The sequence below is a fragment of the Gymnoscopelus braueri genome, assembly GCF_963280865.1.
Source record: "Gymnoscopelus braueri genome assembly, chromosome: 1".
Classification (NCBI taxonomy): domain Eukaryota; kingdom Metazoa; phylum Chordata; class Actinopteri; order Myctophiformes; family Myctophidae; genus Gymnoscopelus; species Gymnoscopelus braueri.
The window spans coordinates 42,675,481-42,698,851 of record NC_137603.1 but is presented as its reverse complement, the minus strand read 5'-3'; the positions used below and the strand labels follow the sequence as shown (position 1 = coordinate 42,698,851).

At 41.5% G+C, this 23,371-nt stretch overlaps 1 protein-coding gene across 1 annotated transcript in view; it reads left to right on the top strand.

Annotated features, from left to right (window-relative positions):
- The window catches only part of smyd3 (SET and MYND domain containing 3), a 55,876-nt gene that overhangs the window by 17,980 nt on the left and 14,525 nt on the right, over positions 1-23,371 (top strand). The window contains exon 6 of the mRNA XM_080430623.1: positions 23,000-23,067. Within this exon, the coding sequence (XP_080286749.1) occupies positions 23,000-23,067 (68 nt within the window). The remainder of the gene's footprint in view (positions 1-22,999; positions 23,068-23,371) is intronic.

The window sequence follows — 23,371 nt, the reverse complement described above, 5'->3', positions numbered from 1 at the left end:
GATGTAGGCCACTACGTTTTTTTATTTGGTAGTAGAGGACAAGGAACAGGTCTCTGGGCCACTTCTGGAAGGTTAGGCCCAAAGAAGGCACTGGAGCACATTATGATTATTGATTAATGTTTTTAAGCTGGAAATGACAGGTGTTTCGACACGTCTTCTGCATAATAAAATAGAGTTAAAGGCCCAGAGAGCACGGCGAGTCGTTAGTTGTTTGCATAATATAAAGTATTCAAAGTGAATCGTGTGCTCCAGTACCTCCAGTTTGGGGACCTGTTGTACTGTCCCATCCTCTGTTTGCGGAGTTGCAGAAGTGCAAGATTGGCTACAAATCCTGTACTATTTGGTTATTATTATGTTATTTGTGTCCGGGTAACTCAGTTGGTAGAGCACTCGCCTTTGGACAACAAGGTTCTGGGTTCTGGGTCGATCCAGGGCACCGCCAACTCAGCGTAGAAATGGGAGTTCTGTAAAGTACTCCCATTTCTAATGAAGCTACTTTATTAGAAATGGGAGTACTGTAAAGTTATAGGGAGCTTTGAAGACAGGGTGCAGATTATTTCTATTTCAGTCTACGTGTCCTTATTATCCAGCACCCCATGATTATTTTGGGATGTGCGTGCATCCGTGCACCTTCTACACCGCATGAGAACCACATGAAGCCATGCAGTTATTGGACCCAGTCTTGTTTATTGACATTGACAACAAAGCTCTGAGGGTGCTATTGTGGGTGTAGTACCTAGGGATCCTTAGTCTTCCCGGTAATGGATTGGTAGAATGAAACACTCTCAAACTTGAAGTTAGTTATATCAGCAGAAGAGGTTTATTACAGTAAGCATAGCAAGGCTTAAGCATTACAGCAAACGATGTTGCCTCTCTGGGCTCCCGAATATCTCTCTCTGTCCCTTTTCGGTCTATCTCACTAATATATCTGGGCATCCTCCTCCTCATTACACAGTTAATTTCATTCTCTCATCATACAATTATTTGTTATCTCTCCACTGTGTCCCACATGGGACCACAGTGTCGAACACCACCTGTTGTTTGCTTGCTTAGTTGTCAAGTCATCTTGACATGACTCGTATCTTTTAACGAGTAATTGATCCTCCGTGTCGAGGCATTCCCCCTCCCTTATGTTCTTCTAGTTCTTTCTAGCTGTTTCTACGTTGTTTCTTTATAGGCCTGAGGTTACTAGGCCACGAGCGCTCCTTGGTTGCCCCCTAATCAAGCGCCAACCAGCTGTGCTCAGCTGTAGACCTTGTTCGTCATACGCTGTCAGTAGGGATGCTCCTCTGCCTGATTTACCTCCCATTCTGGCCATATAGTATTCTTTTGGTTTACACCCACTTCTGGGCAGAGGAGTGGGCAGCTTATCTCGATTTACTGACAAATCAACTGGAACTGGAAATGGACTGGAACTGAAATGGAAGTCCACTTCTTCCAGTACCTTCTCTATTAATACAATTTAGTTTAGCAGGCCAGGGTCATAGGTCACGACCTTCTGCCCCCACATAATCCTTCCTCTAGACAATAATTTGTCTATCTCTGCCAGGTCGGGATTGCCAGGTCGGGTTGTCTATGAGATAAGTATGGCTAAATATGGCTAAGTATGGCTTTCACTTCATAAAGTGCATAACAAACATTCTAATGTGCAGTCAAACATTCTTATAATGCACTCAAACACTCTATAATGCACTCAACATAATGCACTCAACATTCATGTTTAATAGGCTATAATGTGAGACTAGTCAATTACTCTTAACTTTTAACTCGTTTTGGTATGATGCACTTTTGGTCGTTTTGGTATGATGCTGGTCGTTTTGGTATGTTGCACTTTTGGTCGTTTTGGTATGATGCACTTGTAAATACTCTTAAGTAAAAGTAATACACGATTGTCCTCTCACTGTACTTTTGTAAATGAACCACTCTACTTGTTTACTCTACTCTACTTTACTATTTACTCTACTCTTATTACTCTAATAAAGTAATAAAGTACTCTACTTTAATAATAACTGTTACTCTACTTTAATAATAACTGTAATAATAAATGACTTGTATAACTGCTGCTGTAATAATAATAAATGACTTGTATAACTGTAATAATAAATGACTTGTAATAAACTAGTCATAACAAATGGAATGTAATATAATAAACTGAAATAATAAATGACATTTGGAATGTAATAACAAAAAGGAATGTAATAAATGACATTTGGAATGTAATATACTGCAATTCTGCGTATTCTTTTCTTATAACAAAGCTTCCCGCGTCCTTCATCTAATATTTGTCTTCCGTACTCCGTCCCATAGTGCAAAAGCGATAGTTCAGAAAACCTTCGATGTGACAGTTCTTCCTGGTACCGATCGTACCCCTCAATCATCCCTTCCTCTGTCACGGACACGTGACACTTAACTGTCCAGTATCCAAGTCCACTTGTGCTGTGCCTAGAAATACACAGCCAAGTATAGTTGTCCATTTCTACTGCGGTGTGCGGGAGATGTTTGCCAGCCGGAACTCCGTCATCATGATGGACATAAAAGAGAGGAAATGCATGTCTTAGTAATATATATATCACTCTTTTTTTCTTTTCTTTTTTTCTCTTTTCTCTTTTCTATAACACATACACATATACACATTGAGGGATTATATAATGATCACCTTTTGGGATTATATAATGATCACCTTTTGGGATTATATAATGATCACCTTTTGGGATTATATAATGATTCTTCCTCTAATGTTTCCCTAAACTATCTTCAGAGTCCTTACTGGCTCAGACTACGTCCAGTCTCGCCCAGCCTGTCTCCACAAAAAACAAACTAAAATAACAAACAAAACAACAAACGTAATCCCCGAAGACCCCAGCCGACCAAGCCGTCTGAGGTTGGGAATTCCCTATGCTTAGAAAGAATCATTTTATCATTCTTATAATACCAGTACATATGTAGCTGTTGTACCAGTTTATATGTGTTATATGTATCTGATGCAGGTTGATTTTGGGTTCTTACCCTTTTTAATTGCTTTCGTTGTGTTCGCTGTCCTCTCTGGCCTCTCTTTTGGTCTCTCCTGTCTCCTGGTCGTTGCGGGTCCCTCTGGTTCTGCTTGTCCTGTCCTTGTGGTCTCTGGCCCTTCTGGTTCTTCCGGTTCTGCTTCCGTCTCTCCCTCTCCCTGGCACCTGGGACGTGGTTGGATGCTCTGGAACACTGGTCATCGATGATTTCTTATCTGGAGTTTCATCTATTGTTGTTCTTCCCTCGGTAGTGTCATTGCATCTGTTGCTTTCTCCTTGACTGCTCCCTGGGCTGTTGGTTGGTCCCTCTGGTGGCACCTCTTCTTTGGACGTAGTATACTCTTCTTCTTTGGACGTGGTAGGCTCCTCTTCCTTGTACATGGTAGGCTCTTCTTCTGTGGTAGGCTCTTCTTCTTTGGACTTGGTAGGTTCTTCTGCTTTGGACTTGGTAGGCTCTTCTTCTGGATCCTCCTCATGCGTGGAAGTGTCTGATGCTCTTGTATACCATATCTTTCTTCCCTGGTACCATACCTTTCCTCCCTGGGTGAGTATGGTCCCTGTTCTGTCTGGGGTGGTGTGGTTTCAGGTGTCGTTGGGTCCCACTGGTGACAACCTTCTTGACAAAAACAAGCTTCCTCTGGGTTTTGTCGCTCACCTTCCTCTGGCGGTTCCTCTGGGTTTTGTCGCTCACCTTCCTCTGGCGGTTACTCTGGGTTTTGTGGTGATTTTTGCTCTTTGTCTTGACTCTTGTTGGTCTTCCTTGTCTTGGGGTTGGTTTACCTATAACGAAAAATGTTCATAACTAATTTCTTGTAAACCAACGAAAAATGTTCATAATTACTTTCTTGTATTGTCTCCTCCTATCCTCCTCTCTTCTATACGCAGGTTTCTTGTCCTCCTCCTTTTTGGTCCCTTCTGTTACTTCAAACTTCCTTGCTTCTTATTCGTTTTTCGCCATCTGGATTCGCATCTGGGTCAGTTTTCTGGTTTGTGCTGTATCGTTTTCCATCAATCTGGTTTCTTCATTTCTGTATTTTTCCAGGACATGTTCCACATGTTCGCAAAACATGATAAAAGTCATGGAAGTGATCCCCACGAAATCATTCAGCGATGAGCGCACTTTATTAGGAAGGCCACTCAGAACTGCCCCCCGGAACAGTGTTCTCATTCCGTTCTCATTTCCGTCATTTTCCGGATTCGTTCCCATCTCCAGTCTCCAGACTTTCTGTATTCTCTGGATGTAGACCCCTGCTGTCTCTTCATTCTTTATTTTTTTTCCTGTCAGCATTCCTGGCTTTATCCGAGCAGGGTATCTTCTCTTCATTTCTTGCCACAGTGAGTGTCGATAGTTGTTGAACAGATCTGCGTCTCTTGCTTGTGTATCAATCGTGTGACACATCGTCGTCTCATGAAGTAAATCTTTCATCTCATGTCGTCCTAGAGCGCGACAAAGAACACTTTTTATGTCGCCGACACTCAAGATGTATTGTACGGTGCGTTCCTCAAATTCTTGTATGAATTTGTGGGCTCCTTCGAATATGTTTGGGATTTTTGATAGCAGACTGTCCATGTCTCCAGCGGAAAATGGTGTGTAATCGAAACGCTCTCCTCTGATTATCACTGGTCCCATCATCTGGCTCCCTTGTGTGTCTGGTTGTACCGTCGCTGTTTTTTGGGTGATGTTATCTCTCTTTTCCATCCTTCCTGATATTTCCATTGTTGCTATTGGTATGATGAATGGTGGTTGCTGGTCTCCTTGGTTTGGTTCATTGAGGCTGACATCTGTGCTGCTCTCTAACACAAAAACTGTCCCTCTGTGGTCTTCCGTACCTTGGCTTCTGGACTCCCTTTGATGCTGCTCCTCCCCTGGGGCTCTGGGCTTCCCTTGATGCTGTTTCTCAAACTGTCTGAATTTTTGGAGTGCTGTCCTCATATTGTCATGGTGGTTTTCTCTTTGTGGTGATGTCATGTCTCTGCCCTCTTGATGGTGTTTTCTGGCCGCACCCCCTCTGTTGTGTTCTAGTGACATCCTCTCCATCTTCTTCCGACCGGTATCCTCATCTTCGGCTCCTTCTGCTTGTCTGAGTTTCTCCATCACAGTCTGTTCATATCCTCCTTGCTTCTTTTTCTTTGGGCTTGTATCTGTCTCTGGATACAGCGTGCCTGATCTCAGTGTTCTTCTTGATGGAGCCTTTGATTCTTCATCCTCCCTCTCATATTCATAGTTTCCGCACATTGTGATTTTCTCAAAGACTGGAGCTTGAACGTGATATTCCGGTGGTGCGCTTGCATTTTCCTTCATGGCCGTTCTTCTGCACGCTAGGAGATTGTCAGCAAGCTCCTGTCCTTTCTTCTGGTACATTTTAAGGATTGCAAGTTCTTTCACCCTCTTCTCTTCTCTTTTCTTCCCGTTCTTTTCCTTCTTGTGATTTCTGATTAATGTGTGCATTTGTTTGCACACATTGATGTCAAATGTGCCCTCTGGTGGCCAGATTGTGGCCTTTTCTTTTGTTCTCTTCGCCCATTTGTTATTAGTCTCCTGCAGTACTTTTTCCAACATTGGGTATTCTTCTGTCAGTATTGCCTGAGCCGTTCTCTGGACCCCTGGCCCATCTTCTTTGCCTTTAATCACGGAAACATTCTTCTTGTTCTCCAAACTTGTTTTCTTCTTTGTCTTTAATGACAATGCTAGCTTCTTTGTCTCTGGTTGCTTGTCCATTCTTTTTCCTGGCGGCCGCCTTGAGTTTTGTCGACAGGCGAAGCCCGAGATTGGTCCGGTCCTCCTCTTGTGAGCCCTCTTCCTCTTCCTCTTGTTTCTGTTGCAGGCCTCAGAGTTGTCTGTTCTTTAGCTGTAGTGGGAGTTATAGTTGTCTGTTCTTTAGCTGTAGTGGGAATTGTTCTTTAGCTGTAGTGGGAATTGTTCTTTAGCTGTAGTGGGAATTATAGTTGTCTGTTCTTTAGCTGTAGTGGGAGTTATAGTTGTCTATTCTTTGGCTGTAGTGGGAGTTATAGTTGTCTGTTCTTCATGTTGTAGGGCTGTTCCATCTTTAGCTGTAGTGGGAATTGTTCTTTAGCTGTAGTGGGAATTATAGTTGTCTGTTCTTTAGCTGTACTTTCTCTTGAACTTCTGTGGACTTCAGTGATCACAATGTCATTATTCTTGTTCCCTCATTCACAATGTCATTATTCTTGTTCCCTCCTTATCCTTATGATTTACTCTCTCAAAATATTGCTGATAAAAATAAAATGAGACAAAATTAAAATAAAATAAAATTCAAAAAGAGAAAAAATCGTGAATACGTAAAGCCGACCTTTAATTAGTTGCATGATTAGTTCATAAAACCATCCAAATTTCGATGGCAGTGACTGTATGTGAACACTCGTTCTCAATTCACAAAACCGGGGTTACGGAAGTAACCTTTAAATCATCATTCTTTTTAAAACCATCTAAAAAATGTTATGGCAGTGGCTGTATGTGAACGCTCGTTCTTTATTCACAACCCCTGGTTACGGAAGTAACCTTTAATTCATTAATTCTCTCTAAAACCATCCAAATTTCGATGGCAGTGGTTGTATGTGAACACTCGTTCTTAATTCATAAACCATGGTTACGGAAGTAACCTTTAATTCATTAATTCTCTCTAAAACCATCCAAATTTCGATGGTAGTGACTGTATGTGAACACTCGTTCTTAATTCATAAACCATGGTTACGGAAGTAACCTTTAATTCATTAATTGTCTCTAAAACCATCCAAATTTCGATGGCAGTGACTGTATGTGAACACTCGTTCTTAATTCATAAACCATGGTTACGGAAGTAACCTTTAATTCATTAATTCTCTCTAAAACCATCCAAATTTCGATGGTAGTGACTGTATGTGAACACTCGTTCTTAATTCATAAACCATGGTTACGGAAGTAACCTTTAATTCATTAATTCTCTCTAAAACCATCCAAATTTCGATGGTAGTGACTGTATGTGAACACTCGTTCTTAATTCATAAACCATGGTTACGGAAGTAACCTTTAATTCATTAATTCTCTCTGAAACCATCCAAATTTCGATGGTAGTGACTGTATGTCTCTCTCTCTTTGTGTGTCTTAACTCTTTGACTGCCAGAGTCGTTGACTGCCAGAGTATTTTCATTTGACTCCCTCAGTGGTTTTTTCTCTAGAGCCTCCAGTCCGCCTCTAGAGAGCAGCACATGATAGCTTAATGAGCTGTCATGTCAGCTCGCACCCCACACACACAGTCAAACAGTGAATACATTACAACTGATGTGACTGATTGGTGACTGATCGGCAGATTGTCCAATCGGCCAAAATTACGATGTGATACACGACAGTGATGACTGATCGTCACCCAGACCATAGATTATAGCAGATAACATGTCCGTTCGTTTGTTATACCGTGTGAAAAACTTTTTTTTTTTTTTTTTTCCTGGACGAAAATGACCAGGGATAAAAATCAAAAACCGGAAACGGAACCCAGGTCATGAAATCGGATGCAGGTGTGGTTGAAGCAAGTGGAACTCGAAAATAAGATTGAAATAACTTAACATTATAGCACAATCAGAGATTAAACAATGAACGCGCGTCCAACGCGTCTAAAGCGTTGACGCGTTTTCGAGTCAATGACGTTTATAGAGTCTTTCTCTCTCTGTGTGTCTCTCTCTCTCTCTCTCTCTGTGTGTCTCTCTCTCTCTTACTGTACCTACAGTAATTATGGACCTCTCTCTTACTGTACCTACAGTACACTATGGACCTCTCTCTCTCTCTTACTGTACCTACAGTACATTATGGACCTCTCTCTTACTGTACCTACAGTAATTATGGACCTCTCTCTTACTGTACCTACAGTAATTGTGGACCTCTCTCTTACTGTACCTACAGTAACTATGGACCTCTCTCTTACTGTACCTACAGTAACTATGGACCTCTCTCTCTCTCTCTTACTGTACCTACAGTAATTATGGACCTCTCTCTCTCTCTCTCTTATTATCTCTTTGTATATCTCTTTGTATATCTCAGAGTATCTCTGTATATCTCTGTATATCTCTGTATATCTCTGTATCTCTGTATCTCTCTGTATCTCTCTGTATCTCTCTGTATCTCTCTGTATCTCTCTCTGTATATCTCAGAGTATCTCTGTATATCTCTGTATATCTCTGTATATCTCTGTATATCTCTGTATATCTCTGTATCTCTGTATCTCTCTGTATCTCTCTGTATCTCTTTGTCTCTCTCAGAGTATCTCTGTATATCTCTGTATATCTCTGTATATCTCTGTATCTCTGTATCTCTTTGTATCTCTCAGAGTATCTCTGTATATCTCTGTATATCTCTGTATATCTCTGTATCTCTGTATCTCTGTATCTCTCTGTATCTCTCTGTATCTCTTTGTCTCTCTCAGAGTATCTCTGTATATCTCTGTATATCTCTGTATCTCTGTATCTCTTTGTATCTCTCAGAGTATCTCTGTATATCTCTGTATATCTCTGTATATCTCTGTATCTCTGTATCTCTCTGTATCTCTCTGTATCTCTTTGTCTCTCTCAGAGTATCTCTGTATATCTCTGTATATCTCTGTATATCTCTGTATCTCTGTATCTCTTTGTATCTCTCAGAGTATCTCTGTATATCTCTGTATATCTCTGTATATCTCTGTATATCTCTGTATCTCTGTATCTCTGTATCTCTCTGAGAGTCTCTGTATATCTCTGTATCTCTGTATCTCTTTGTATCTCTCAGAGTATCTCTGTATATCTCTGTATATCTCTGTATATCTCTGTATATCTCTGTATCTCTGTATCTCTCTGTATCTCTCTGTATCTCTTTGTCTCTCTCAGAGTATCTCTGTATATCTCTGTATATCTCTGTATCTCTGTATCTCTGTATCTCTGTATCTCTTTGTATCTCTCTGTATCTCTTTGTATATCTCAGAGTATCTCTGTATATCTCTGTATCTCTGTATATCTCTGTATCTCTGTATCTCTCTGTATCTCTGTATATCTCTGTATATCTCTTTGTATCTCTCTGTATCTCTGTATATCTCTGTATCTCTGTATCTCTTTGTATCTCTCAGAGTATCTCTGTATATCTCTGTATATCTCTGTATATCTCTGTATCTCTGTATCTCTGTATCTCTCAGAGTATCTCTGTATATCTCTGTATATCTCTGTATCTCTTTGTATCTCTCAGAGTATCTCTGTATATCTCTGTATATCTCTGTATATCTCTGTATCTCTGTATCTCTCAGAGTATCTCTCTGTCTCTCTCAGAGTATCTCTGTATATCTCTGTATATCTCTGTATATCTCTGTATATCTCTGTATCTCTCTGTATCTCTGTACATGGGATCATCATTCATAACACAACGTTACTACACTTTCACACACAACGTTAAAACACACCGTCACCTGTTTTGTCTTCCCTTAGTCTCTCTTCTATCGCCCCTAGTCAGCCTCTCTGCTGACTGCCTCTCCTTCTGTAGGGGTTATAACATTTACAACACAACATTAATACACTTTCAAACCACAACGTCAACCACACCGTCACCCGTCTCTCTTTATATCACAAAGGTTCCTTAGCAGCGTTGTGATATATTCTTTTGAGGTAGCTGTATTGATAAATGTTCTTGTATAAATTGTTTATGGAACCAATGTGGTTGCTTGTGTGTGTGTGTGTGTGTGTGTGTGTGTGTGTGTGTGTGTTTGTGCAAATACAGCAGCATTTGTGATGTTTGAGGTAGACCTGAGGTAGATTTCAAAAAAGAAATATTCTTCTAGATTTTCAGAAACCCTTAAATCTAATACTTTACAAAGTTTTAAAATGTTCACGCAATCCACACATTATTTTAACGTCAAAAAATGTTGGACGAAATGTATTGTTTTAGCAGAATACAGATACGCTGTTCTATTACAGGGGCCTATATAGACACAGAGAGAGCGCTACGAGAGGCAGAGGTTAGCACGGGTGGGGGCGCCTCCTTAACATTGGATCCCCCTTCTATTCACAGTGAAGCTGGCTCTCCCATTTTTCCTCTCTCTCTCTCTAAGCTCCAACCCAACTCGTAAATCAAGTTAGGTTGTCATCCAGGCTTCACAGAGAGAGAGCCACGATAGGCAGAGAGGCCAGCACGGGTGGGGGCGCCTCCTTAGCGTTGGATCCCCCTTCTATTCACAGTGAAGCTGGCTCTCCCATTTTTCCTCTCTCTCTCTCTAAGCTCCAAACTAACTCGTAAATCAAAAAGTTAGGTTGTCATCCAGGCTTGGGGACGCATAATTTGTTTATTTTAAATTACCACGTTCAAATGGCATGCTTCGTGTCATTAAAATAGGCCACTTTAAGACATTTTTTCCCAGTAAATTATTTTGTCTCTATACTATGTTATTTTCCCTTTTATTATTCTACAGGTTCAGCATAATGTAACCTTTTCCCGATTCGCGCATTTTTCGCAAAACGTTCCGTCTATTTACTTTCGGTGATCTAATTAATTATTGTAAATTATCGCGTTTAAAATGGTCTAAAATGCGTGCTTTATTTCATTAAAATAAGCCAAATTAGGACATGCCATTCCAATAATTATTCTATCTCTTATACCATGGTTATATTGCTTGTAATTATATTGCAAGTTTCAACAGAATGTAACCTTTTCCGATCGCATATTTCGCTCTTTATAATTTGTCAAAACGTTCCGTATATTTACTTTCTTATTGGGTTACCACAGTGCCAACCATCCAAATGACTCTATTTCTCTGCATTCTACATACTTCATTCACTCACTGTAAAATTGTCCCATTTAAGCCTTCATGCGCTCTTTCAGATCCACACTGCATGCCCTCCAAATAACTCTATTTCTATGCATTCTAAATACTTATTTCAATCACTGTAAAATTTCCCCATTTAAACCACCATGCGCTCTTTCAAATTCACACTGCACGCCCTCCAAATGAGTCTATTTCTATGCGTTCAAAATACTTCATTCACTCACTGTAAAATTGTCCTATTTAAGCCATCATGCTCTCTTCAATCACGATCATCACACTCACCAATATTGCACCTAGTTATCTCAGCCTGTGATTAAACCAGCCATGTAATCCACACTGCCATTGTTCTCTTATTTCCACTGTCTAAATTCTCCAGGTTTGTCATGACTTTATGCACTCTAATTAATTTGATTCTACAATATATATATTATTATTATTATTTTTATTTTATTCTCTGTGTAGCTACATTTACTCTATCTCCTTATATAAATACCTTGACTCTCAGCCCGTCGGCTGATTTATATAATTGCTTTCTACTCTTTTAAATTTTCCTAAATTATCACATGTGAGCTCACCATTCATTTCTTTTTCTGTGTAACGTTACTGGTTCTCTTGGCCTTTTTACCTCTTTAATTATCTGAATACAGCTTAATCTCTTACGCAGCCTGATGGCTGTATTATTTTCAGACTTACAGACTGTCATTTTTATCTCTTCAGACTCTCTCTTAGTCTGTTGTCTTTTAAAGCTCTATATTGTAGCTTTTTCATGCATCTGTAATTTTTCTCGTCAGACTCTCTTAGTCTGTTCTCTTTTAAAGCTCTATATTGTAGCTGTTTCATGCGTCTGTAATTTTCCTCTTCAGACTCTCTTAGTCTGTTCTCTTTATGTTTTGTTTGTATAAATCTGCGCAATATCTCTGCACAGTTTACTGCAAACTCTTAAATTTATCTCTTTAACCCGTTCATCTCTCGACCTTGTTTTCCAAATTGTGGTCATAAAATTTTTTCTTTTGCCGTTTGCTTTGCAAGGCTCTTGAAGCTGAGAATTTTAGACATGCTTGTTTAGCGTGGTTAGTATTATTAAGCTTAATCGTGCATTCATTCACCTTCCAATCCGCTAATAACTACATTTATTTTTGGTACTATCCTCCCCACACAGCTTCTTTTATTTATAGTTTCGCTGTTTTTTCCTCCTCCTCGCTCAGCGCCCCACAGCCCCGGGCCGGGACCCCTCCGTCTCCCCCCAGCGAGAGAACTCCACAAAAAGGCACTGAATCAAAGGCTCGAGTTTTATTACCTTTTCTCTGGTGGCCACCTTGAGTTCTGTCGACAGGCGAAGCGCGAGATTGGCCCGGTCCTCCGGCCGCTGCAGCTGCGCCGCCCGAGGTGTCAGTCAAAATCAACGAAACGCTTTATTAAACTCCCGTTTTCGTGACGCCAATCTTTGTGGGTGTAGTACCTAGGGATCCTTAGTCTTCCCGGTAATGGATTGGTAGAATGAAACACTCTCAAACTTGAAGTTAGTTATATCAGCAGAAGAGGTTTATTACAGTAAGCATAGCAAGGCTTAAGCATTACAGCAAACGATGTTGCCTCTCTGGGCTCCCGAATATCTCTCTCTGTCCCTTTTCGGTCTATCTCACTAATATATCTGGGCATCCTCCTCCTCATTACACAGTTAATTTCATTCTCTCATCATACAATTATTTGTTATCTCTCCACTGTGTCCCACATGGGACCACAGTGTCGAACACCACCTGTTGTTTGCTTGCTTAGTTGTCAAGTCATCTTGACATGACTCGTATCTTTTAACGAGTAATTGATCCTCCGTGTCGAGGCATTCCCCCTCCCTTATGTTCTTCTAGTTCTTTCTAGCTGTTTCTACGTTGTTTCTTTATAGGCCTGAGGTTACTAGGCCACGAGCGCTCCTTGGTTGCCCCCTAATCAAGCGCCAACCAGCTGTGCTCAGCTGTAGACCTTGTTCGTCATACGCTGTCAGTAGGGATGCTCCTCTGCCTGATTTACCTCCCATTCTGGCCATATAGTATTCTTTTGGTTTACACCCACTTCTGGGCAGAGGAGTGGGCAGCTTATCTCGATTTACTGACAAATCAACTGGAACTGGAAATGGACTGGAACTGAAATGGAAGTCCACTTCTTCCAGTACCTTCTCTATTAATACAATTTAGTTTAGCAGGCCAGGGTCATAGGTCACGACCTTCTGCCCCCACACTATCTTGGTGCAGGTGCCTTGGATTGGGGTGTAGCAGTGGTGTATTTTCTTGATAACTTCTCTGTGTTGATGTAGGAAGAGAGGTGAAATTAGTGTGTATTATTGCAACAAGGACCATATTTTTCTTTCCCCGCCATCAAACTGTGTACAGTGTGCTCATGTTTTGTGCTTGGCGGGGCAGGAGGATATTTGTGGTTGAAGAAGACCAGCATTTCCATCATCTTGTTGGTGTTGAGCTCAAGGTTGTTATGATCGTGTGCACCTCACTAAAATATGGTCCACCATTCTTAGGTGGAAGGACTCATGGTTAATGAAAACCACTTAAAGCCCTGTCATCCAAAAATTTCCCTCTTGTACTCACAAGAGGGGTGAGAGAATGCAGCCCTGGTGGGTGCCTGTACTGATGGACATGGGGTCGGACAGATGAGGGCCCAGTATCACAAACTACTGCCTTTCTGCCAGGAAGTTGGTGATCCATTGACAGTTATTGGAGGGTACAGCTAACTGGGTTAGGTTGTTGTGGAGCATCTCCAAGCAAGCTAACTTGCCTAAAATGTCCACAAGAATTGTATTTTATTTTTCTTATTCATTAGTAGTAGTAGGAGTAGTAGCAGTAGTAGTAGTAGTGGTGGTAGTGATAGTGATAGGGATAGGGATAGGGATAGGGATAGGGATAGTGATAGTGATAGTGATAGTGATTTAAAATCTCTAGTGTTGTAAACAGCTGACAGGATGTTGACAAGGGTTTTTCTGAAGACCTGTACACCTCCAGGGCAAATATTAAAGCTGGCACGACTGTGACAGACCCCCCCCCCACACACACACACACACACACACACACACACACACACATACACACACCTCAGCAGACACCTGTTCACCTAACTGCCATCTCAGAGGTGATAAAGATCCACTGCTGCCACCTGGTCTGCTCGCCACCTCCACAGCTTTCTTCCTGAAGCCAATGGGCGCCTTAACAACCACACCTTCTACCCCACTGCTATTTTAGCCAAATGTTAGCCCCAGAATGGGAATGCAAGGGTTCAAGTGGTTAAAGGATACCCGTTAGCATTCCAGTTAAGAATGGAGCTCATATAGGTGATGTAGATTCTAAACCCCAAAATAGAATTGTCACATCACAGGTTTTCAGGTGTAAAACATTGGGTGGAATTCATTTTTGTGCAAGCTCCATTGTTTTTTGTTTTTCCAGAAAGAGAAAGAAAAAGAGGGGGGAGGGGGGGGGGCAGAGGGAGCAAGTGGGAAAATAAATATTCCAGTAATTGTAAACTGTAGAGGAACAGATGTATAACAGTACATATACTGTACAGCATGCATTGTGTTCACTGGTTTAGGTTTGTTCCTACTGGGTTTGATGTGTGTTCTAATTGAACAACTGACGAGAATACAGAACACTTCAAGTGGAAGGAGTGACCATTGCCTCCCCATGCCTGGCGAGTGTGTGTGTGTGTGTGGGTGGGGGGGAGATGGATGAGGGTAATTTCCATTGGACCAAGCCGCACTTTATCACTATAGCGTACACACACATGCCCTGAGGGAGTCGTTTATCTCTATAGGAAACAGTGTGTTTTAAATCAAAGAAGATTCCATTCTACTACAGTACAGTGCACAAATACACATACACAAATATTATGCAGTTCACAACACACACACACACACACACACACACACACACACACACACACACACACACACACACACACACACACAGGTGGAAACACACATAACCCACTCATGGATGCTCTTACAAGGACACACAAACATGTAATGCACAAGGTCACCCTGATGCATACTGTGTATGACACACACACACACACACACACACACACACACACACACACACACACACACACACACACACACACACACACACACACACACACACACACACACACAGAGTTGGCACTCAGTATTCAACATTCGTATCAGGTACTGTAATCAGTACAGAGAGGGAGAAAGACAGAGCATGCTAGCGTGTGTTAGATTCTACAAGAGAACCTCAGTATCTCCAGTTATGATCGATTAATAAGAGACCATGGATTAGAATAGTCTGCTGAAAAGAGACTCTTCTATGGATAGCTACAATCAGAACAACAAAGACATTTCACTATAAAGCACACGCATACACCACACACACACACACACACACACACACACACACACACACACACACACACACACACACACACACACACACACACACACACAGACACACACAGAGTCCCTGAGGTTGTAAATAGCAATTATCTGCCTCTTCCGGGATGACCCTTCTGTTAAAGGTCAAATGCATCCAACTGTCTCTGGACTGTGTGTGTGTGTGTGTGTGTGTGTGTGTGTGTGTGTGTGTGTGTGTGTGTGTGTGTGTGTGTGTGTGTGTGTGTGTGTGTGTGTGTGTGTGTGTGTGTGTGTGTGTGTGTGTCATAGTACAAAGCTGTAACATTAATGGTGTTTTTATGGTGCAGATAGTGTTTAATCAATACTCATCATAATACAATGATGCCTCCGTTTTGACTTATGACTATGCCTTGTGTGTGTGTGTTAGAGAGAGACCAAAAGAGAAGAAGTACATCAAACTATTCTTATTCTGTGGCGCAGTGTAGTAAAATAGAATAATACTTTTGTTATATGAGAGTATGAGGATGAGAGAGAGAGAGAGAGAGAGAGAGAGAGAGAGAGAGAGAGAGAGAGAGAGAGAGAGAGAGAGAGAGAGAAGAGAGAGAGAGAGAGAGAGAGAGAGAGAGAGAGAGAGAGAGAGAGAGAGAGAGAGAGAGAGAGAGAGAGAGAGAGAGAGAGAGAGAGAGAGAGAGAGAGAGAGAGAGAGAGAACTAAATTATTAATTTATCCATGTAGGCATTTAATGTCAAGAATAGCCATAAAATGTGTGATAGACCGTTTTACTCCACAACTCCCACCCCTCCAACCTGACCTCCACACACACACGCAAGTGTGTGCTCTTGGCTGGTTACTTTTTTGACCCAGCTGGACATTGTATATGTCACAGTACGTTTGGAGAACCAGTACGATTGAAGACAGAGCGCTCGTTTTTAGGCACGGGGCTCCTTCGGGGCGAGGCGGGGCTTTTCGAGACAGGGTTTATTAGCGAGGCTCGCGAGGAGGAGGAGGAGGACGGCGCTGCGAGGCGGGGGGGTTATTACGCGAGGCTCGCGAGGAAGAGGAGCCTCCTCCTCCTCCTCCTCCTCGCGTTTTAAACCGTCCCGTCCTCTCCTTCTCTCCTTCTCCTCCTCCGAGGAGGAGGAGAAGGAGAGCGCGGAGAGGCGGGGCTTTGATGCGCCGACGGAGACCTGTCTTTTGTTGTTCCCCCCCACATAGCAACCAGGAAGCTACGCTAGGGGAACCATAATATCTATGAGGGGAACGCTGAACACGCGTTCACACGCACGGCGCGCCGACTTAGTGGAGCTTGAGGCCGAGGAAGCGCGCCCTCGCGCCTCCAGGCGCGAGTGCCCGCGGTGACCGGCCGACGCTCCACTAGTCGACTCAGCGCCGTTTGATTTGTAAACCGATAGGGACAGAATAGTTCTTTTCATGGATCACTGTGTGTGTGTGTGTGTGTGTGTGTGTGTGTGTGTGTGTGTGTGTGTGTGTGTGTGTTTGTGTGTGTGTGTGTGTTTGTGTGTGTGTGTGTGTGTGTGTCAGGGAGAAAGTAAAACAAAAGCCAGAACACAATAAAAGTATCTAAACAGTCCTGCTTTCAATAAACCAAAAAAAGCATGAGCGCGTGCGCGTGTGTGTGCGCGCGTGTGTGTGTGTGTGTGACTGTGTGTGTGTGTGTGTGTGTGGCCATATATGTTTGTGCACAAGCCTGGCTTGTGGCTCCCTCTAGTGCTGGGTGGGTGGTAAAAACGAGCGCGCTTTCTTCAATCGTACTGGTTCTCCAATCATACTGTAACATATATACTAATAGAACAGGCAGATATTATTGTTGGCCACCGGGTGTTGTCCATTATGACCATACTCTGTTGTTGGCCACTGGGAGTTACAACCCTAGTAAACAGAATGAGGTTGTGTCCTTATGTTGTAGTGTATCATTTGTATTTATGTGTGTGTGTATATATATATATATATATATGTGTGTGGCTTATCAGTGAATGTGCCAACACTACAAAATTACAAGATCACTCTTTTTCACCATGTGGGATGATTGGTCATCACCATGGAAATGAGTCGTTAGAGACCAGGAAACAATCTCCTGTTCTATTACACACAGCCTAGGGCTACTACTACTACTACTGTGTGTGTGTGTGTGTGTGTGTGTGTGTGTGTGTGTGTGTGTGTGTGTGTGTGTGTGTGTGTGTTGTGTCGCGCCGCGTGCGCGAGATTGTTTTGGGGTGGCTGGGGAGGCATACACTCGTGTGTATGTACCGTATGCAACCACAATCACATATTTTCATTATATTTAACAAAGATGTTTGGGTGTGTATGAAAAACAGACAGGACAGTTATTGATATTCTATTGGACTGATCAGTGCTCAATACACAATTTGACATCTTATCCTATATTAAAATCGGTTTAAGGGATGACCGGACCTCTGGCACATGTCATGTGCTCATGTCACCATGACTCAGCCATAACCATATAGGGAGTTCCCAATGTAGCTATGTCCAAATATGGAGTGTGTTTTCTAACCTCAATGTGTCGTCATGGCATCAGGCGCAAACAAATCAGTCAGCTCCATATACAGGTATGGGCACAAAAGGGGGTATGCCCATATATGGTGACATTAGTGCTCTCCATACAGTATGGGCATAAAAGGGACAAGAACTGATATATGAGCATTTCAGTTGGCTCGGCGGTGCAACTGATTGATACCAATAAAGAACCACTTAATGCACATGTAATTTGAGCCAATCTGCAATTCAATAATGCTAGAATTTGCTGTCATTTTTTAATGGGGAAAAAAGTCTCCTGGTGTCTCTCTTGCCAACCAACTCTGGTCCCTGACAGTGATATTGCATCCGTAACACTCATAGCACATTCATTCAGTCATCTGAGTGATCATCTGCCCTTCCTTTCAAAGTTGGTTTAATATCATGGAAATGTAAAGAAAAACAAGATTCACAGAACTTCACTGGTTCTGGAAGATTTATGGAAGGTTCTGGGTGGAAGAGTGGAAAAGCACCAATAATGGAAAGTCCGTTGGAGTGAACTGTCAAGTTTTCCCAGGATGCACCTTTCTAATTGAGCCCTGCTGCTCACATTCACGCATAACGAGTTTACTAACGACTTCACTAACGAGTTTGTACACACTTCTGTTCCCCTCCCCTCTCTTTTCTCTTTCTCGCTTCCATCCTCCTTAGTTTACCTAGCTTCTGATTTCCTCTCCTGCTCCTCCTCCTCCTCCCCCATCAGTTCTCTCCTCTTCTGCTCCACCCCTTCTTCTCTCTCTCTCTCTCTCTCTCGCTCTCTCTCTCTTTCTTTCTCCACCTCCTCTCTGTTCTGAAGTGGTTTGGTATGGAAGCTGTCACACAGCTGTTTCACAGAGACACTTTTGGGAGTTGTGTGTGTGCATGCATTCATGCATGCATGTGTGAGTCTATTTTGTATTCCACTAAAGTTTGCTCTCATATTAGCGCTGTCACATCTTCCTCTCCTCTCCTCCAGGATGTAAATATATGAGACACATTTTGGAAAGTCATTTCAGGAGAATTTCTCATTTAAAAGACGGCTCTTGTCAATGCCAGGCAAATGTATTTAAAAAATAATTTTATTTTGAGAGGAGAGGAGGCGAGGCGAGGCATGCCACGCTGAGAATGGGGACAAACAGGTGGAGAGGAGGAGGAAATGTAGATGGAGGCTAAAACAAAACAGATGGAGGGAAATTGATGGAAATGGAAAAATATGAAAAAATCGTTTTATTAGATGGAAGATAAGAATAGAGATGAAAGAGTAAATGACCACAGAATGTGGTTAAAATGATAACAAGCATTCGATTTCAATGTATATCTGACTGTATGTGCTGATAGATCTGTTCTCAGCATTGCCGTCGATGTTGAAAATAGACATTTCTATTGCTTCTGACTCTATGTTGTTGCTATGCATCTCATGTCTACAATGCATTATACACATACTTATAATGCATTATAATCTGCTTATTAACACTGTAAAATTGTAGTTATAAGCACTAATAAATACTCAGAATGCTTTATAACCATAAAACACATTATAAAGCATGTTATAATGACTTATAAGGTCAAGTATTATAATTGTCCATAATCTTGCATAAATTTAATATTTTCTTAAAACAATACATTACCATTTATAGTGACTTATAATGAGAGTATAATGGATTTTAATGCTGGCTCTGGTTAGGTGGGAATGAACTTAGCTACACATCTTAAAAAGATTGCAAAGATACACAGGAGCACTGTTGATGTAGATGTTATGTACCATGTTCAGCTGTAGTTGAACTGGCTGCCAGAGGGAGCCAACCCAGCTGCTGGAAATGCTGTTTTCCAACATGGTCCCTCGGAGATAGCCCTAAGACAACCCTGGCCAGCCTATTTTGAGAAACCTGAAACTTCTCTTTTAGGGCTTTGGTTAGGCCACCATACTATGAGCCAATAGCATAATCGAAAAAACATAAAACCACTGAGTTTGCTAATAAACGAAGACTGGCTGAGTCCAGAAACTGCGCTTTCCTGGCTAAGAATTTGGTTCTGTTATTCACCTTGCTCATGGTCTTAACACATTAACTGCCAGAATTATTTTCATATTTTTTTAGCCAGTGCCAGAGTTTTTCATTGGAAAAAAAAAAGTACTCAGGAGCCGAAATACAGCATTTTTAAGTTTTAAGTTAACAAGGAAGTGGATAGGAGTCTAGATCTTCAACTAATCATATCTCCTTGGTCTTTTTTTTTTTTTTTTTTTTTACGTAGATCTACGCGATTGGCACGTGGCGGCTTTAAAGCGGTTCGCGTAGATCTACGTGATTGGCAGTCAATGTGTTAAGAGCCATGGTTTCACCACCCAGGCTGCGATCTAGCAAGCAACCGAGGTAGCTGACTGAGGATTTAGCAGGAAAGGTCTGGCCCCTAAGAGTAATGCTGGGTGTTTGTGCAACCTGGGCTGAGAACCAAATCAAATATATTCAGTTTTGGCCATATGAAGGGATAACTTGTTTTCTAGAATTCATTGCCACGGGTGGCATGCAACTTACAACCACATCCACATCTGAGGCTAGGATGGCAACAAATGAACAGAACAAGCAGCTTGGAGGTCGTTTATAAAAACAACAGGGGGCCTAAGACACTCCCTTGCGGGACGCCACAAGACACAGGCAGTGCCTTTGAGAGATGGCCTTGAAAGTCTGTCATTTGGTCCCTAATGTGGATCTCTGACTTCATGTGGCCGATGTCAGACGATGACGTTGCTGCAGACATCCCAATTACCTTTAGACTTCAAATATTGTTCTATTTGCAACAGCACTTTAAGGCAGGAAGCAACTTCAATCTCAAAACCACTACATGATAAACTGTGTCCCAGCTGACCTTAGATCAGCTCCACTCTGATTTGTGATTTAGTACATTTTTCTCTCAATGATATAGGGATGGAGAGTGAATGAGAGAGAAAAAGGTAGAATCATTCATTAAGGTTTCTAGTCTCAGTGTAACCAGATTCTGCGTTTTAGGGGTATGCACATGCATGTGTAAAACACTGCGCATGCATGTGTTTTACCAACCTCTTGCAGATGTAGATCTTCTGCTAGAGTGATTTTCATCCCCTGAGACTGAAAGAGAGCGAGAGAGAAACAGAGAGCTCTGCGCTCCACCATTGTCTGTTTGACATCACCTCATATCTCTCTCCCAGTTTCATTTCTTTATTCCTTCCCTCCTTTCTCTCTGAAACTATCTTCTCTAGGGGTGTGCCGATAATGTCACGATACGATACACAATATTGGGCTCACGATATCGATGCGATATATGGCACTTTTTTATTATGAAAATATATGGGGGGGGGGGAAGCTTATGAAAATATATGGGGTGGAAAAAAAATGCAAACAAAGACTTCTGTTTTCGCATTATTATTATTGCAAAAAACAAAGTAAAAAAAACAAAACAAAAAACGCCAAAACGATACACATCGTCACGAAAACGTATCGTGATATATCGGCACACCCCTAATCTTCTCTCATCCCTCGTCTTGACTCATCCCTTATTTCAGACCAGTTAATGAACAAACACTCCATAGCAATGATTACTATCAGAATATAGAGCTATTCAACCCTTATTTTAACAGACAAATATCACTTACTGCACCTTTAACTAAATGAATTTAAATTCCATGAAATGCCGTACACCGTGGTATTTCTTAGATAGATATACAGTTCTTGCCTAGACTGTACTGTATATCTAATTGACTCTGTGTGTGTGTGTGTGTGTGTGTGTGTGTGTGTGTGTGTGTGTGTGTGTGTGTGTGTGTGTGTGTGTGTGTGTTTACTGACAGATCAAACAGTTCTTTGAAATTATTTTGAGTTTTCAGTGTTTAGTTTTTACTCTTATCTGTCTGTTTCTCTCTCTCTCCCTCTCCCCTTTGATCCACTTTTTCAAACAGTTCGTTATTCAGACTGATGTGTTGCTTTCTACTGAAAGCCAGAGTCATTAATAAATCTTTGATCTGTGCCTTTAATCACACCAGCCATTTGCATTGTGGGACGTCTGAGAGATCAAATCTAAATGACTTCTATTGAACATTAAATGCTGGATGTTTCACAAAACCTTTAACTTGAAAGAGTTCATACTGTACCTCTGTAAATGCTGTGCAATTGGTATTCCATTTCCACATCAGCAGCTAGATCACCACTACTGTTTAATAAACAATGTTCACACTTGCTTTAAATACCTGCAATTTACTGTATCTAAAATATTTTGCCATCATGTACGCCGATTTGGAATGCCAGTGTATCCGACAATATTACGTTACCTTATCTAGTCAAAATGAGCGCATTGTTATCACGGCACTTGAGTGTGAACTTTCACTCTTAATTTCATTTTATTGTCCCTTTTTATGTTCTTATTTATTTTATTGAATTGCTTTTATGTTTTTTGCTTGTGCTTATGTCTGTGAAGCACTTCATAAACCTGTTTTTGAAATGTATTATATTATTATTATTTTGCATGCAAGGCATGCAGCGCAGCCTCGTTGCGTTGAACGTAATGGTAGATCGTTGGCAATGTAAAATCACAAATCTGAATACATTTAGGTCAGAGACGATCGTTATGGTTAGGAAAGACATTAGTGTTGAAGTTGGACTGAAGGTGGAGCCTGTAGATATAAGACACTGCTAATGAACGATGAAGCCCTGTTTATACAGTACTTGGCGAGAGAGAGCATGTGTGACAGCCCACAGCGGGGCTACCTACCACACATGCTGTGTGACAGCGAGGTAGCTCGTCCCAAATACATATTTTAGCATCCCCAAATGCCAAGTCTCGCTGGCTTATAGACCCCTCTTGCTTGATCATTAAGTACTGTACTGCAATTGATGTTAATTTATTTCTCAGAAATGTACAGGTATTCTAGTGTAAACACCGCTTTGGATGTAGGCCTATATTATTTGTTAAGTGGCTGGAAATGAGCTCTCCAGTGTTTGGTTTTGTTGGACCAATAATGTAAGGGTTTACCTCTTACTGTATATCTCTGTTAGGCACACAACGTTTCATGGTGTTACAGTACTTCAATCCATTTTAAAATTGGTTGTTTTTTATCAGAAGCCATGTTCACTGCCATGCCCGCTCTTGGCCTATCAGTTTAAAAAGTTGATCAGTTCTCCCTTGTTTCCTGCAAAACCATTTATGACTTCAACGTTCAAACTGAAGGGGTTGAAAACATAACCCCTGTCCAACTCCGTTGGTGAAGGTTATCATAATAATAATAACTAATAGTTAGCTAAACTAATTTACCAATAAAACATGTATATGATTTATCTGACCTCCACATTGTCTATCTCTAGGTAACCTGCAATTGTTTCACCATCAGTGATGGAGAGCTACAAGAGATTGGTGTGGGACTCTACCCCAGGTAACACACACACACACACACACACACACACACACACACACACACACACACACACACACACACACACACACACACACACACACACACACACACACACACACACACACACACACACTCATGTCTTGCAAACATTTGCGAACATTGCATTGACTTTCATTCATTACATATCCCCTTACCTTAACCCTAAATCTAGTCTACTCCCCTCAGGACCTAGGTAAGGGTGGGTGGGCAGATGTTAGGGCTTGTTTTGTTGTATTGTTGCGGTTTTCTGTGTTTCCAAATGTATGTCTTGTATTTTAAAATG